At 45.8% G+C, this 14959-nt stretch overlaps 1 protein-coding gene across 2 annotated transcripts in view; it reads left to right on the top strand.

Moving 5' to 3' along the window:
• LOC121536102 (kalirin) overlaps positions 1-14959 on the top strand; it is a 253582-nt gene that overhangs the window by 189419 nt on the left and 49204 nt on the right. For both annotated transcript variants that reach the window (XM_045206551.1, XM_045206550.1), the window contains exons 19-26: positions 2033-2147; positions 4171-4286; positions 4522-4644; positions 5092-5274; positions 5913-6034; positions 6534-6600; positions 6901-7010; positions 7336-7405. In XM_045206551.1, the coding sequence (XP_045062486.1) occupies positions 2033-2147; positions 4171-4286; positions 4522-4644; positions 5092-5274; positions 5913-6034; positions 6534-6600; positions 6901-7010; positions 7336-7405 (906 nt within the window). The remainder of the gene's footprint in view (positions 1-2032; positions 2148-4170; positions 4287-4521; positions 4645-5091; positions 5275-5912; positions 6035-6533; positions 6601-6900; positions 7011-7335; positions 7406-14959) is intronic.

Below are 14959 nucleotides of genomic sequence, written 5' to 3'. Positions count from 1 at the left end.
TTTTGCTTTAGTTGAGGCGCGGTCGCAGTCCGCGCCTTTAGGGGGGGGTACTGTCACACCCTGGCTCTGGGACTCTATATGTTGAGCCAGGGTGTGTTCATTCTATGTGTTCTGTTTCTTTGTTTGGGTGTTCTAGGTTGTCTGTTTCTATGTCTGCCTGTGTGACTCCCAATCAGAGGCAACGAGTGTCAGCTGTCGGCTGGTTGTCTCTGATTGGGAGCCATATTTAATCTGTAGGTTTTCCCTTGGGTGTTGTGGGTTTTTGTTCCGTATCGGTATTTGTTTACCGTGGACTTCACGAGTCGTGTTTTGTTTTTGTATACTTTAACTATTAAAGTCATGTTTGTTTCACACGCTGCGCCTTGGTCTACTCACTCCTACGACGATCGTGACATGGTGTCCTTTAGTAGTGGTTTCTTTGCAGTAATTCGACCATGAAGGCCTGATTCACACAGTCTCCTCTGATCAGATGATGTTGAGATGTGTTTGTTACTTGAACTCTGTGAAGCATTTATCTGGGCTGCAATTTCTGAGGCTGGTAATTCTAATGAACTTATCCTCTGCAGCTTATTTGAGCTGTTCTTGCCATAATATGGACTTGGTCTTTTACCAAATAGGGCTATCTTCTGTAAAGCGCCCCCCGCCCCCCTTAACTTGTCACAACACAACTGATTGGCGCAAACACATTAAGAATTAATTGAAATGCATTCCAGGTGACTATCTCATGAAGCTGGTTGAGAGAATGCGAAGATTGTGCAAAGCTGTCATCAAGGCAAAGGGTGGCTATTTGAAGAATCTCAAATATAAAATATATTTTGATTTGTTTAACACTTTTTTTGGTTACTACATGATTCCATATGTGTTATTTCATTGTTTTGATGTCTTCACTATTATTCTACAATGTAGAAAATAGTAAAAAATAAAGAAAAACCCTTGAATGAGTAGGTGTTCTAAAACTTTTGACCGTAAGTGTATATATTTTTTAAGTGGATAAAATAACATGTGCGTCCACTTATATCAGTGCATTCGTAACAACCTAACCATTAAGAAATGTATGTTCAATCAAATAAGCCTCACGTAGCAAATTAACAGTTTGTTGACCAAATTCGACATTCTCTCGTTGACCTACATACAAAAATTCCTCACTTCGTGGTCTTATTTTCGTGGACAGATTTTCATCCTCTCTGCCTCCAACCAGAATTATGTCAACTTATATTTTCTTCACCCTTTTGAAGCGTTTCTGACGTCGTCAATAGTTTGCTCCTTCCTGGGGGTGGGTGAAGTTACCCCTGGACGCTAATCTTGGGTCAGTTATGCATTTCCCCCACAAATGGTTAAGAGTGTGATTGGGGGAGGGAATTCTGATCCTAGATTTGTACCTAGGTAAAGCAGGAAGAGCAGGAAGTTTCCAATAGGTACAGATCAGCTTCCCCATATAGGAGAAATGCAAAGCTGACCCAAGAATAGCTAGGGGCAACTTCACCCTACTCCCCCGGCTCCTAAGAATCACCCAGGTTGATGAAAACAAACCTCCCAAAACTGACACCAGTGCTGCATGGAATAACACCACTAGGGCACTACTTTTGATCTACTTTTTATAAGGGCCCATAGGGGTCTGGACAAAAGTAGTGCACTATAGGGAATAGGGTGCCATTTGGGACGCAGGACATGTTCTGTTGATCATTAATTTGCTGCATATTCACAGACCCTGAACTGGGGCTATTCTGTCTTTCTGATTCTCTTCAGTAGAACACATCTGTATTCTGAAACAAGTAACTGTTTGGTTTCATTTTGATTTTCCCATTACAGAGCTGAAATGCATGTCCACCTCATGCAGGACATGATGTGAATGCCAGTTTACTTGTTGTCAACCAAAAACAAATAACCATGTTGACAGTGATGTATCTATGGTGTCTTAAGATATTACACATGCAATATCTTAACCTCAGTTTCAATGTATTTTGGATGGTAGTTGTGTATACGTCGTCCATAGCGATGATCCTGTTCGACAATGTCCCTTCTTGTGCCCCAGGCTTGCACGTTGGCCAGGAGAAATGCTGAGGTATTCCTGAAGTATATCCACAGGAACAACGTGGGTATACCTGGTGCATCAGGCCACGCCAGAGGACCCGAGCAGCAGGTTAAAGGTCAGTCACAACAGCCCTATTGGACTAGCATGGTGTGTGTCCCAAATGGCACCCTATTCCCTATATAGTAGCCAATAAAAATTATATTTAATTTGTGGAGTGCATTTCCCACGCTCACTGCAAGCCTACTTTTGACCAGCGCTGGAATAATATCAATGGAATAATCGGTGCCATTTGGGACGCCTTATATTGACTACTGAGCATGAGTCCTTATACAGTGCCTTGCAAAAGTTTTCATACCCCTTGCCGTTTTTCCTATTTTGTTGCATTACAACCTGTAATTTAAATGGATTTTTATTTGGATGTCATGTAATGGACATACACAAAATAGTTCAAATTGGTGAAGTGAAATGAAAAAAATAACTTGTTTCAAAAAATTATAAAAAATGAATGACGGAAAAGTGGTGCGTGCATATGTATTCACCCCCTTTGCTATGAAGCCCCTAAATAAGATCTGGTGCAACCAATTACCTTCAGAAGTCACATAATTAGTAAAGTCCACCTATGTGCAATCTAAGTGTCACATGATCTCAGTGTATATATACACCTATTCTGAAAGGCCCCAGAGTCTGCAACACCACCAAGCGAGCGGCACCATGAAGACCAAGGAGCTCTCCAAACAGGTCAGGGACAAAGTTGTGGAGAAGTACAGATCAGGGTTGGGTTCTAAAAAAATATCAGAAACTTTGAACATCCCACGGAGCATCATTAAATCCATTATTAAAAAATGGAAAGAATATGGCATCACAACAAACCTGCCAAGAGAAGGCCGCCCACCAAAACTCACGGACCAGGCAAGGAGGGCATTAATCAGAGAGGCAACAAAGACACCAAAGATAACCCTGAAGGAGCTACAAAGCTCCACAGCGGAGATTGGAGTATCTGTCCATAGGACCACTTTAAGCCATACACTCCACAGAGCTGGGCTTTACGGAAGAGTGGCCAGAAAAAAGCCATTGCTTAATGAAATAAATAAGTAAACACGTTTGGTGTTCGCCAAAAGGCATGTGGGAGACTCCCCAAACATGTGGAAGAAGGTACTCTGGTCAGATGAGACTAAAATTGAACTTTTTGGCCATCAAGGAAAACGCTATGTCTGGTGCAAACCCAACACCTCTCATCACCCCAAGAACACCATCCCGACAGTGAAGCATGGTGGTGGCAGCATCATGCTGTGGGGATGTTTTCATCGACAGGGACTGGGAAACTGGTCAGAATTGAAGGAATGATGGACAGCGCTAAATACAGGGAAATTATTGAGGGAAACCTGTTTCAGTCTTCCAGAGATTTGAGACTGGGACAGAGGTTCACCTTCCAGCAGGACAATGACCCTAAGCATACTGCTAAAGCAACACTTGAGTGGTTTAAAGGGAAACATTTAAATGTCTTGGAATGGCCTAGTCAAAGCCCAGACCTCAATCCAATTGAGAATCTGTGGTATGACTTAAAGATTGCTGTACACCAGCGGAACCCATCCAACTTGAAGGACCTGGAGCAGTTTTGCCTTGAAGAATGGGCAAAAATCCCAGTGGCTAGATGTGCCAAGCTTATAGAGACATACCCCAAGAGACTTGCAGCTGTAATTGCTGCAGAAGGTGGCTCTACAAAGTATTGACTTTGGGGGGGTGAATAGTTATGCACGCTCAAGTTGTCAGTTTTTTTGTCTTATTTCTTGTTTGTTTCACAAGAAAAAATATGTTGCATCTTCAAAATGGTAGGCATGTTGTGTAAATCAAATGATACAAACCCCACAAAACTCAATTTTAATTCCAGGTTGTAAGGCAACAAAATAGGAAAAATGCCAAGGGGGGTGAATACTTTCGCAAGCCACTGTACCTTCCTGTTACTAACTCTTTTAATGCTCCTCTTCTTTAGGAAATGTACATATTTATTTTCACGTTCAGTTGAACTTACTAAAGTTTATTATGTTTGTATATGGACTAGTGTGGGTTGTGTTTGAAACCACTGTGTTGACAATATGCTAACTTCTTTCTGTGCTCCATGGTCTCCCTCTCCTCTCTAGCCATCCTCAGTGAGCTGCTCCAGAGGGAGAACCGGGTTCTGCACTTTTGGACCATGAAGAAACGACGCCTGGACCAGTGCCAGCAGTATGTGGTGTTCGAACGCAGTGCCAAACAGGTGAGCTCTCCTGAACGCAGCCCAAGCACTCCGAGTGCTGTGTTTATACTGCATGTCCATAACATCTGGCCCTGGACTAGACCCAGCCAGGGATACGTGGGAGTTTTGTTTGTTTTCGATGGCCAGCACAGCCACCGATGAAAGATAGAGGACATGCAGAGAGGGACAGAGGAATATGGAAAGAGGGAGCTCTTCACTTCTCTTCACTCCCCCCCTGTCCTGTATCTCTCCGCAGGCCTTAGACTGGATCCAGGAAACAGGAGAGTATTACCTCTCCACTCACACCTGCCCTGGAGAGAGCTGCGAGAGGAGTCATGAACTGCTGAAGGAGTACGAGGAATTCCGAGTGTCCGCCAAGGTATGGAGCTGGAGCTGGGAAGCAGATCTAGTCTGTGTCCCAAATGTTACCTTACTCCCTATGTAGTGCACTACTTTTGGAATAGCGTGCCATTTGGGACGCAGCGATAGAGCTACTGTTCGGAGTCTGCTCGGACTCCCTCACTTACTGCTGACCCTATACCTGCATATGATATTTGCCAAACATTTCCACTGCAGCCTGCCTTGTGTCTGCCTGTCTACAGCCCAATGAGATCATTAGCTATCAGTGGTTCAGGCAGCAAGCGAGTGTTAGAGATCTCTCCTGAGGGATGTCTGCACTCTCTCAAGCGTCAGCCTAGACATTGAGGCTGCAGATGATTGAAACACTCACACACACACATGCACACACGTATAATAATACACACACACATATGGAAACTCACGCACACACACTTAGACACATCATCTCTCTGTGTGCTTCCTACAGCAAACCAAGGAGAAGGTGAAGCTCCTCATTCAGCTGGCCGACAGCTTTGTGGAAAAGGGCCATGTTCACGTCACTGAGCTGAAGAAGTGGGTCACCACGGTGGACAAGCGCTACCGAGACTTCTCCCTCCGGATGGGGAAGTACCGCTCCAGCCTGGAGAAATCACTAGGCATCAGCTCCGAGGTAAGGCCCCCTGGAGGGCCCCTATGGGGCTAAGGACTAACCCCACCTGCTGTGAACACTCATTCATCAACACAACACCAATCCCTGGCCACTAATTAGGCTTAGTCTTTCTATCGCTAATGAGTGTGTTTTCAAAGGACGTATGGAATGAAACAAATGTTGTAAAACATGATAGTCCTCATTTGTGCTCCCTTGAATGTATAGTCCTTCACCTGCTGCTGTTGTCATAGCTCCCTTAGTGGTCACCTACCCTGTAGCAAGGTGTGTGTGATTGTCTTACAAAGGGAAGACTTCCACCGAGCTAATTACAGTAGCTAGTATCTCTACAGCCTTGGGGCAAAGAAAACCAGGGGCAAGACCTAACACATCTCAGTTTGAAGCCCTGTCCTCATCTCGACACACAGGCATCAATTCCTCCTCTACTTGAAAGAGAGTCTGTTCGAAAAGTCTATTTCATGTGTAAGTGCTGAGTCATCATGGACCGTGTTGAAGGGTTGCATCCCAAATGGCACCCTATTCCCTATGTAGTGCACTACTTTTGACCAGGGCCCTTAGGGCTCTGGTATAAAGTAGTGCACTACATAGGGAATAGGGTGCCATTTGGGACGTGTGCTGAGCGCTCCCTCTGTATCTGATAGGATAATAAGGACTTGGAGCTGGACATCATCCCAGCCAGCCTGACTGATCCTGGGGAGGTGAAGCTCCGCGACCCCAACCACGAGGTCAACGAGGAGAAAAGGAAGTCAGCCAGGAAGAAAGAGTGAGTACACACTACAGACACTACAGAGGAATAGGGATAAATCGCTGGAGGAAGCAAGTGTTGCACAGTCGTGAAGTCTATGGTAGTAATATGGCTTTTCATAAAGGTGTGTAGGCCTATGTTTAACATTCCATGATGTGGTTTGATCACCTATTCCTCCACTCACTTTCTCTGCTGTATCCCTCTCTTATGAACAGTATATACAACTTTAAAATACCTTTTTCTAAAATATATTTACTAAATAACAAAACACAATTCATGGTGCAGTTCATGTGATATGGCTAGATATAGTCATTGGTAGTCTTGGAATGTGGCTTTGTGAAGAGACTATGGCTTTGTCCCAAATGGCACCCTATTCCCTTTATAGTGCACTACTTTTGAACAGAACCCTATGGGCCCTGGTCAAAAGTAGTGCACTATATAGGGAATAGGGAGTCGTTTGAAACTCCGACTATGTCATTGCTGGTTGCTGATGTATTGCATGTGTGTATTTATCCAGGTTCATAATGGCTGAACTCCTTCAGACTGAGAAGGCCTATGTCAGGGACTTGCATGAATGTTTAGAGGTAAGCTTTTCCCCCTTCCAGTTTCGCTTGGCAATGAGACTTTCTTCATTTCAGGGATCTTTTGGAATTGGTATGTACTCAAATAGTGCATTCAACTAAGTTTAGTAGGAAAAAACAAACACATATCACAGTTATTGCCTGTAGACCCTTCTTCGAAAAAGCTGCTATCAGAAGAATCAGTGCCAGGAAGAAAAAACAAGTGCAGGTGTGAGTCCAAGAAAGAGAAGTCGATTTTTTTTGTGAGGATTGGTTGTAGGACATGATAGCATGTGTAGTTTCCTGTGTCCTCCTCCTGTCTAGACGTACCTGTGGGAGTTGACAAGTGGGGTGGAGGAGATTCCGCCTGGCATCGTCAACAAGGAGCACATCATCTTCGGCAACATCCAGGAGATTTATGATTTCCATAACAGGTAGGGATCTCTTTCAAATTGAGATGCGTCCCAAATGGCACCCTATGCCCTATATAGTACACTACCTTTGACCAAGGAAGGGCTCTGGTCAAAGGTAGTGCACTATATAGGGAACAGGGTGTAATCTGTGACACATCCTTAATTTGAAAGAGATTCCAACTTGTTATATTAGTTGATTTTGTTGTTCTGTTTCAGGTGCACATTATTGCATGAGACCAATTCAAATCAGTTCTATTTCATGCGATTTTGGTTGAGGAAATACTTGTTCTATGATAACCAGTGAGTATTCTCATTGTTAACCCTGTCTTTGCTGTTTTAATTGCAGCATTTTCCTCAAAGAGCTAGTGAACTATGAGCAGCTACCGGAAGATGTGGGCCATTGTTTTGTCACATGGGTAAGACTCATCCTGTTTTCACTCAATGGGTCATGTTCATTAGAGCACACAATTGAAATGTTTTGCAACGGGAAACCGTAAATGAGTATTTCTTATTGGTCACACCCAGGTAGTCCCTCCCTGCTTCAGTCCGTTTTGTTCCGTTTGGTGCCTAGTGAATACGACCATGGTGTTAGTCTTTTACTTACAACGCCCACAGGGTACTTCTGACTTTTGGCTTCATGATTGATAATTACATATGAATGTTGTTTACCTTCTTGCAATTAGTTTATACAACATCTGTAATCAATCAAACAAATGTACAGTATTTTATAAAGCCCTTTTTTTCCATAAACCATAGGCAGGCATGCAGTAGCATGAAAACCTCTTCCTAAAATGATTGCATTAAGCATTGGCAGTGAACATTGCATACTGTAGTGGTATATATGGAAAAAATATGAGCCTTTCTATTAATAAAGGAGCCAACGTGTGACATCAGGGTCAAAATGTCAAAATGGTTTGATATTCATTTAAATGTGATTTTCTTGCAGCTTCACATGTGTAGTTACAGGAATAAAAGTCTAAATAGGCACAATGAGACCATAACACCACCTAGAAACAACAAAACATCTACATGTCATTCAAAATGTCACATGAAACCTGGACACCAGGGGTTGGAACTGAAATCATTTTCTGAACAGAACCATTCAAATAAAGTTCTGAACCGGTTCGGACCCAAAAAAAAGTAACAGTTTATATCGTTCCTTTCTGTTCCTTTTTAAACCTCTAAAATATATATATTTTTTACATTTAGCTCGACGTTAAATTACTTCACCAATCAGTGCGGATAGAGCAGCTTGCTATGGAGCGGGCAAGGTATTTACATGCATTGGATAGATCAGTGTAGGGCGCGAGATGCTACTGAAATTTTGAAGGTGGAGAGAGTGTGAAAGAGGGTGGAGGAAGAGGCTTGGCTTGAAGCGCTGCGCATCTTATTGTCATGACATGCATTATCTTAATTATGTCCACAGAATAATACCTACTGAGGAGCGGGTTCTATAAAGGAACTTTGAACTTCAGAGAGTTGGCTTAACGTTGGACCAGCTAGCTAACAAGCTTGTGTGTGCAGAGCGGCACCAGAATTAAAATAAAAACACTTCTTACCTTTTTATAGTTAATAAATCCAATGTGAAACGTGATAACTATAGTATCCTTAACAACCTCTTAAGCTGACAGTCCCCGAAATCGTATATGTTTACATTAATTATTTTATTGATTTCCCACCGTTTTATACGTCAGAAGACAGCCATCCAGACCTTCCTAGGACCATGTAAACATTCTCTGTATAATTAACTTGTATTGCAACTTTACATCAAAGGGGTAGTCTGCTCGACTGCTTCACGGCACAGACATGGCAAAGCAATCGCTGAATTTGTCTCAAGCAGGCGGTTCAAAATACATAACTTTCATAGCTCTACGATAAAGAATGTGACCTACACACTTCCTTAAACCTAAAATAACTAAAGAAGTAATTTTGTGTGGCAGTCAAACATTTGTTTTATGTCAAATTGACAGCTGTGCCATATCAATTGCAAAATAGTTGGGAAGAGATTTTCGATGTACCGATTCCATGGCACATGGTTTATGAACTGATACACAAAATGACGCCGGATTCAAACAACTTTTCTATTTAAATTATTATACAAAATTCTTGCAACCAATAGAATGTTATATGCATTCAGAAAGTATTCAGACACCTTGACTATTTCCACATTTTGTTATGTTACAGCCTTATTCTAAAATGGATTCAATTGTTTTTGTTCCTCATCAATCTACACACAATACCAAATAATGTACATGCCTCCCGAGTGGCGTAGTGGTCTAAGCGTCACTACAGACCCAGGTTCGATCCCAGGCTGTGTCGCAGCCGGTGACAATTGTCCAGGTTAGGGGAGGGTTTGGCCCGCCGGGATGTCTTTGTCCCATCGCGCTCTAGCGACTCCTTGTGGAGGGCCGGGCGCATGCACGTTGACTTCGGTCGCCAGTTGTACAGTGTTTCCTCCGACACATTGGTGCGGCTGGCTTCCGGGTCAAGAAGCAGTGCTGCTTGGCAGGGTTGTGTTTTGGAGGACGCATGGCTCTCGATTTGCCTCTCCCGAGTCCGTATGGGAGTTGCAGTAATGGCAAGCTAAAAGTATTCAGACCCTTTACTCAGTACTTTATTGAAGCACCTTTGGCATCAATTACAGCCTTGAGTCTTCTTGGGTATGACGCTACAAGCTTGGCACACCTGTGTTTGGGGAGTTTCTCCCATTCTTCTCTGCAGATTCTCTCAAGCTCTGTCAGGTTGGATGAGGAGCGTCGCTGCACAGCTATTTTCAGGTCTCTCCAGAGATGTTTGATCGGGTTCAAGTCCGGGCTCTGGTTGGGCCACTCAAGGACATTAAGAGACTTGTCCCAAAGCCACTCCTGCTTTGTCTTGGCTGTGTGCTTAGGGTTGTTGTCCTGTTGGAAGGTGAACCTTCGCCCCACTCTGAGGTCCTGAGCACTCTGGAGCAGGTTTTCACCAAGGATCTCTCTGTACTTTGCTCCGTTCATCTTTCCCTCGATCCTGACTCGTCTCCCAGTCCCTGCCGCTGTAAAACATCCCCACAGCATGATGCCACTACCACCATGCTTCACTGTAGGGATGGTGCCAGGTTTCCTCCAGACGTTATGCTTGGCATTCAGGCCAAAGAGTTCAATCTTGGTTTCATCAGACCAGAGTATCTTGTTTCTCATGGTCAGAGTCCTTTAGGTGCCTTTTGGCAAACTCCAAGCGGGCTGTCATGTGCCTTTCACTGAGGAGTGGCTTCCCTCTGGCCACCCTACCATAAAGGCCTGATTGGTGGACTTCGGCAGAGATGGTTGTCCTTCTGGAAGGTTCTCCCATCTCCACAGAGGAACTCTGGAGCTCTGTCAGAGTGACCATTGGGTTCTTGGTCACCTCCCTGACCAAGGTCCTTCTTCCCCAATTGCTCAATTTGGCTGGGCAGACAGCTCTAGGAAGAGTCTTGGTGGTTCCAGACTTCTTCCATTTAAGAATGATGGAGGCCACTGTGTTCTTGTGGACCTTCAATGCTGCATAAATGTTTTGATACCCTTCCCCAGCTCTGTGCCTCGACACAATCCTGTCTCGGAGCTCTACGGACAATTCCTTCACCTCATGGCATGGTTTTTGCTCTGACATGCACTGTCAACTGTGGGACCTTATATAGACAGGTGTGTGCCTTTCCAAATCATGTCCAATCAATTGAATTTACCACAGGTGGACTCCAATCAAGCTGTAGAAACATCTCAAGGATGATCAATGGAAACAGGATGCACCTAAGCTCAATTTCGAGTCTCGTAGCAAAGGGTCTGAATTTTGATTTGTTTAACACTTTTTTGGTTACTACATGATTCCATATGTGTCATTTCATAGTTTTGATGTCTTCACTGTTATTCTACAATGTAGAAAATAAAGAAAATGATTAGGTGTGTCCAAACCTTTGACTTGTACTGTGTGTGTGTGTACATTTGCAAAAATTTCAAAAAATCTGTTTTTGCTTCGTCATTATGGGGTATTGTGTGTAGATTGATGAGGGGAAAAAAGTATTTAATCCATTTTAGAATAAGGCTGTAACGTAATGAAAGGTTGTTGGTTCGAATCCCTGAGCCGACTAGGTGAAAATCTGATGTGCCCTTGAGCAAGGCACTTAACCCTAATTGCTTCTGTAAGTCGCTCTGGATAAGAGCGTCTGCTAAATGACTGAAATGTAGAATGTGTGTGTGTCTGACTGAGTACCATAATACCCGTGGCCTCTTTGTGGCACCTGACCACACGACTGAACAGTAGTCCAGGTGCCACAAAACTAGAGCCTGTAGGACCTGCCTTGTTGATAGTGTTGTTAAAAAGGCAGCGCAGCGCTTTATTATGGACAGACTTCTCCCCATCTTAGCTACTGTTGTATCAACATGTTTTGACCATGACAGTTTACAATCCAGGGTTACTCCAAGCAGTTTAGTCACCTCAACTTGCTCAATTTCTACATTATTTATTACAAGATTTAGTTGAGGTTTAGGTTTTAGTGAATGATTTGTCCCAAATGCAATGCTTTTAGTTTTTGAAATATTTAGGACTAACGTATTCCTTGCCACCCATTCTGAAACTAACTGCAGCTGTTTGTTAAGTGTTGCAGTGATTTCACTCGCTGTAGTAGCTGACATGCATAGTGTTGAGTCATTCGCATACATAGACACACTGACTTTACTCAAGGCCAGTGGCATGTCATTAGTAAAGATTGAAACAAGTAAGGGGCCTAGACAGCTGCCCTGATTCTACCTGGATTATGTTGGAGGCTTAATTAAAGAACACCCTCTGTGTTCTGTTAGACAGGTAACTCTTCATCCACAATATAGCATGGGGTGTAAAGCCATAACATATACATTTTTCCATCAGCAGACTATGATCGATAATGTCAAAAGCCGCACTGAAGTCTAACAAAACAGCTCCCACAATCTTTTTATTATCAATTTCTCTCAGCCAATCATCAGTCATTTGTGTAAGTGCCGTGCTTGTTGAATGTCCTTCCCTATAAGCGTGCTGAAAATCTGTTGTCAATTTGTTTACAGTAAAATAGCATTGTATCTGGTCAAACACAGTTTTTTCTAAAAGTTTAGTAAGTGTTGGTAACAGGCTGATTGGTCGGCTATTTGGTCCAGGTGGTGACATGGTGAGAGCTCCAGCTTACCCTCTGATAGGCTTGGTGGAATGGTGTGAGTATTGCTTACACCTGTCCAATCCTCTCAGATATCCACAAGTGTTTAGAGGTAGGGGCTATCTAGGGGTTGTTTCTGGACAGGACCCCACAACCCTTCGCGTTTGAGGTGGACCTTCAGCACGACATTTGAGGTATTGATTTCCATTGCTGGACCCAGGTTAACGTTTATTGTCATGAGTCTTGTCCTGGAGGCAGAACTGAGCAATTTCCCCTTAGATAGCCCAGCTGCAAAGTCAAAATTGGCTATATTGTAAGAATTCATGATAACAAAAATGTGCTTTTTGGTCTTAATTTAAATTTAGGGTTAGGCATTAAGGTTAGTAGTGGTTAAGGTTAGGGTTAAAGTTAGGTTTAAAATCAGATTTTAGGACTTTGTGGCTGTGCCAGCTAGTGACCATTCTGCAGAGCTGCCTCCAAAACAAGATTCATGACGAAAAATGCTAACCTGCTTGTTGGACACACGGATTTGCACAGGTGTAAGCTGGACACACCAACGGCACCCTATCAGGCTGATCAGGCAGTTCTGGTAGCTGAAGAACTTGTCTACTATTCACACCCTTGCTTCATTCCAGCTAGTTAGATGTGCAACCACTAACTAACTATAGCTATGGGCATATATGGGCATATCTCTAGTCTATTCATAGATACTGTTGTTTTGGCTGTATGGCATCATTGAATAAGATTACCAATGGTTAGCTAGGGCATATCAGCCAGTTAACAATTTACAGTAACAGCAGTTCATTAAAAAGTAAATAAACACTACATCTTATGCAGAAAGAAATCTCACCTTATCTTGGCACTGTGCACATGTGGACAGCTATTAATCAATTAATTAATAGATCATAGATTCATAGAATGGAGTTAAAAGGGTGAAGTCCTACTTTGAAAGAACAGGAAGTGTTGGCTGTGCACTTGACCTGTCACTATCGTTGACTGAAGACACGGACCAAGGCGCAGCGTGATAAGCGTACATTTTATTTGTACTGAACACGAACCAAAACAACAAACCAAACGATACGTGAAGTCCTAGGTTAACACAAAACAAACTCTACGGAACAAGATCCCACAACCTAACTGGTGCCAACAGGCTGCCTAAGTATGGTCCCCAATCAGAGACAACGAGCTACAGCTGTCTCTGATTGGGAACCACCCTGGCCAATATAGATCAACACGATCTAGAACAAAAACATAGAAAACTAAACATAGACAATCCACACCCTGGCTCAACATTTAAGAGTCCCCAGAGCCAGGGCCTGACAGTACCCCCCCCCCAAAGGCGCGGACTGCGACCGCGCCACACAAACACAACAGGGTAGGGGCCGGGTGGGCATTCCGCCTCGGAGGCGGATCCGGCTCCGGGCGTGACCACCACCTTTTCTCCACCTCCCTGTTGCGCCCCTGGTCTAGTCTGGCCCCGCTGACTGGAGCTGGACCCGACGACGGTGGATCAAACCTTACCGGCTCCGGACTGGAGCCGCTGGCCGGAGCTGGACTGGACACCGGTGGAGCGGATTGCTCTGGCTCCGGAGTGGATCCGCTGACTGGAGTTGGACCGGACCCCGGTGGAGCGGATTGCTCTGACTCCGGAGTGGAGCAGCTGACCGGTGCCGGACCAGGCACTGGTGGAACAGGCACGGACCGTGCAGGACTGGACACACGCAACACTGGCTTGGTGCGGGGAGCAGGAACAGGCCGGACCGGGCTGACGACGCGCACCACTGGCTTGGTGCGGGGAGCAGGAACGGGCCGGACCGGGCTGGCGACGCGCACCACTGGCTTGGTGCGGGAAGCAGGAACGGGCCGGACCGGGCTGACGACGCGCACCACCGGCTTGGTGCGGGGAGCAGGAACAGGCCGGACCGGGCTGGCGACACGCAGCACTGGCTTGGTGCGGGGAGCAGAAACAGGCCGGACCGGGCTGGCGACGCGCACCACAGGCTTGGTGCGGGGAGCAGGAACAGGCCGGACCGGGCTGGCGACGCGCACCACTGGCTTGGTGCGAGGGGCAGGAACAGGCCGCACCGGGTTGGCGACGCGCACCACTGGCTTGGTGCGAGGGGCAGGAACAGGCCGGACCGGGCTGGCGACGCGCACCACTGGCTTGGTGCGAGGGGCAGGAACAGGCCGGACCGGGCTGGCGACGCGCACCACAGGCTTGGTGCGGGGAGCAGGAACAGGCCGGACCGGGCTGGCGACGCGCACCACTGGCTTGGTGCGAGGGGCAGGAACAGGCCGGACCGGGCTGGCGACGCGCACCACAAGCTTGGTGCGGGGAGCAGGAACAGGCCGGACCGGGCTGACGACGCGCACCACTGGCTTGGTGCGGGGAGCAGGAACAGGCCGGACCAGGCTGGCGACGCGCACCACAGGCTTGGTGCGGGGAGCAGGAACAGGCCGGACCGGGCTGGCGACGCGCACCACTGGCCTTGTGCGGGAAGCAGGAATGGGTCGGGCCGTACTGGGAACACACACCACTGGCTTAGTGCGGGGAGCGGGACTGGGTTTCCTTATAAACCTCCGCTCCCTCTGCTGCCTAACCAGTTCCTCTCGCCGTGCCTCTACACTCTCCTTCTCCCTTATCGCCTCCAGTAGCTCCTCCCTCTGACCCATTAACTCCTGCTCCGTCATGACCAATAGCCCCCGTAACCTGGTGGCCTCCTCTCCTAGTCCGCAGATTCGCCCTGTAGCTGCCTCCTGCTGCCCCGTCGTCCACGCCGTGTGCCCCCCCCAAAAATGTTCTTGGGGTTGCCTCTCGCGTGTCCGTCGTCGGCTG

Source organism: Coregonus clupeaformis, chromosome 23 (assembly GCF_020615455.1).
Source record: "Coregonus clupeaformis isolate EN_2021a chromosome 23, ASM2061545v1, whole genome shotgun sequence".
Taxonomy (NCBI): domain Eukaryota; kingdom Metazoa; phylum Chordata; class Actinopteri; order Salmoniformes; family Salmonidae; genus Coregonus; species Coregonus clupeaformis.
Note: the sequence above shows the minus strand (reverse complement) of the source record. Positions and strands in the feature narration are given on the sequence as shown.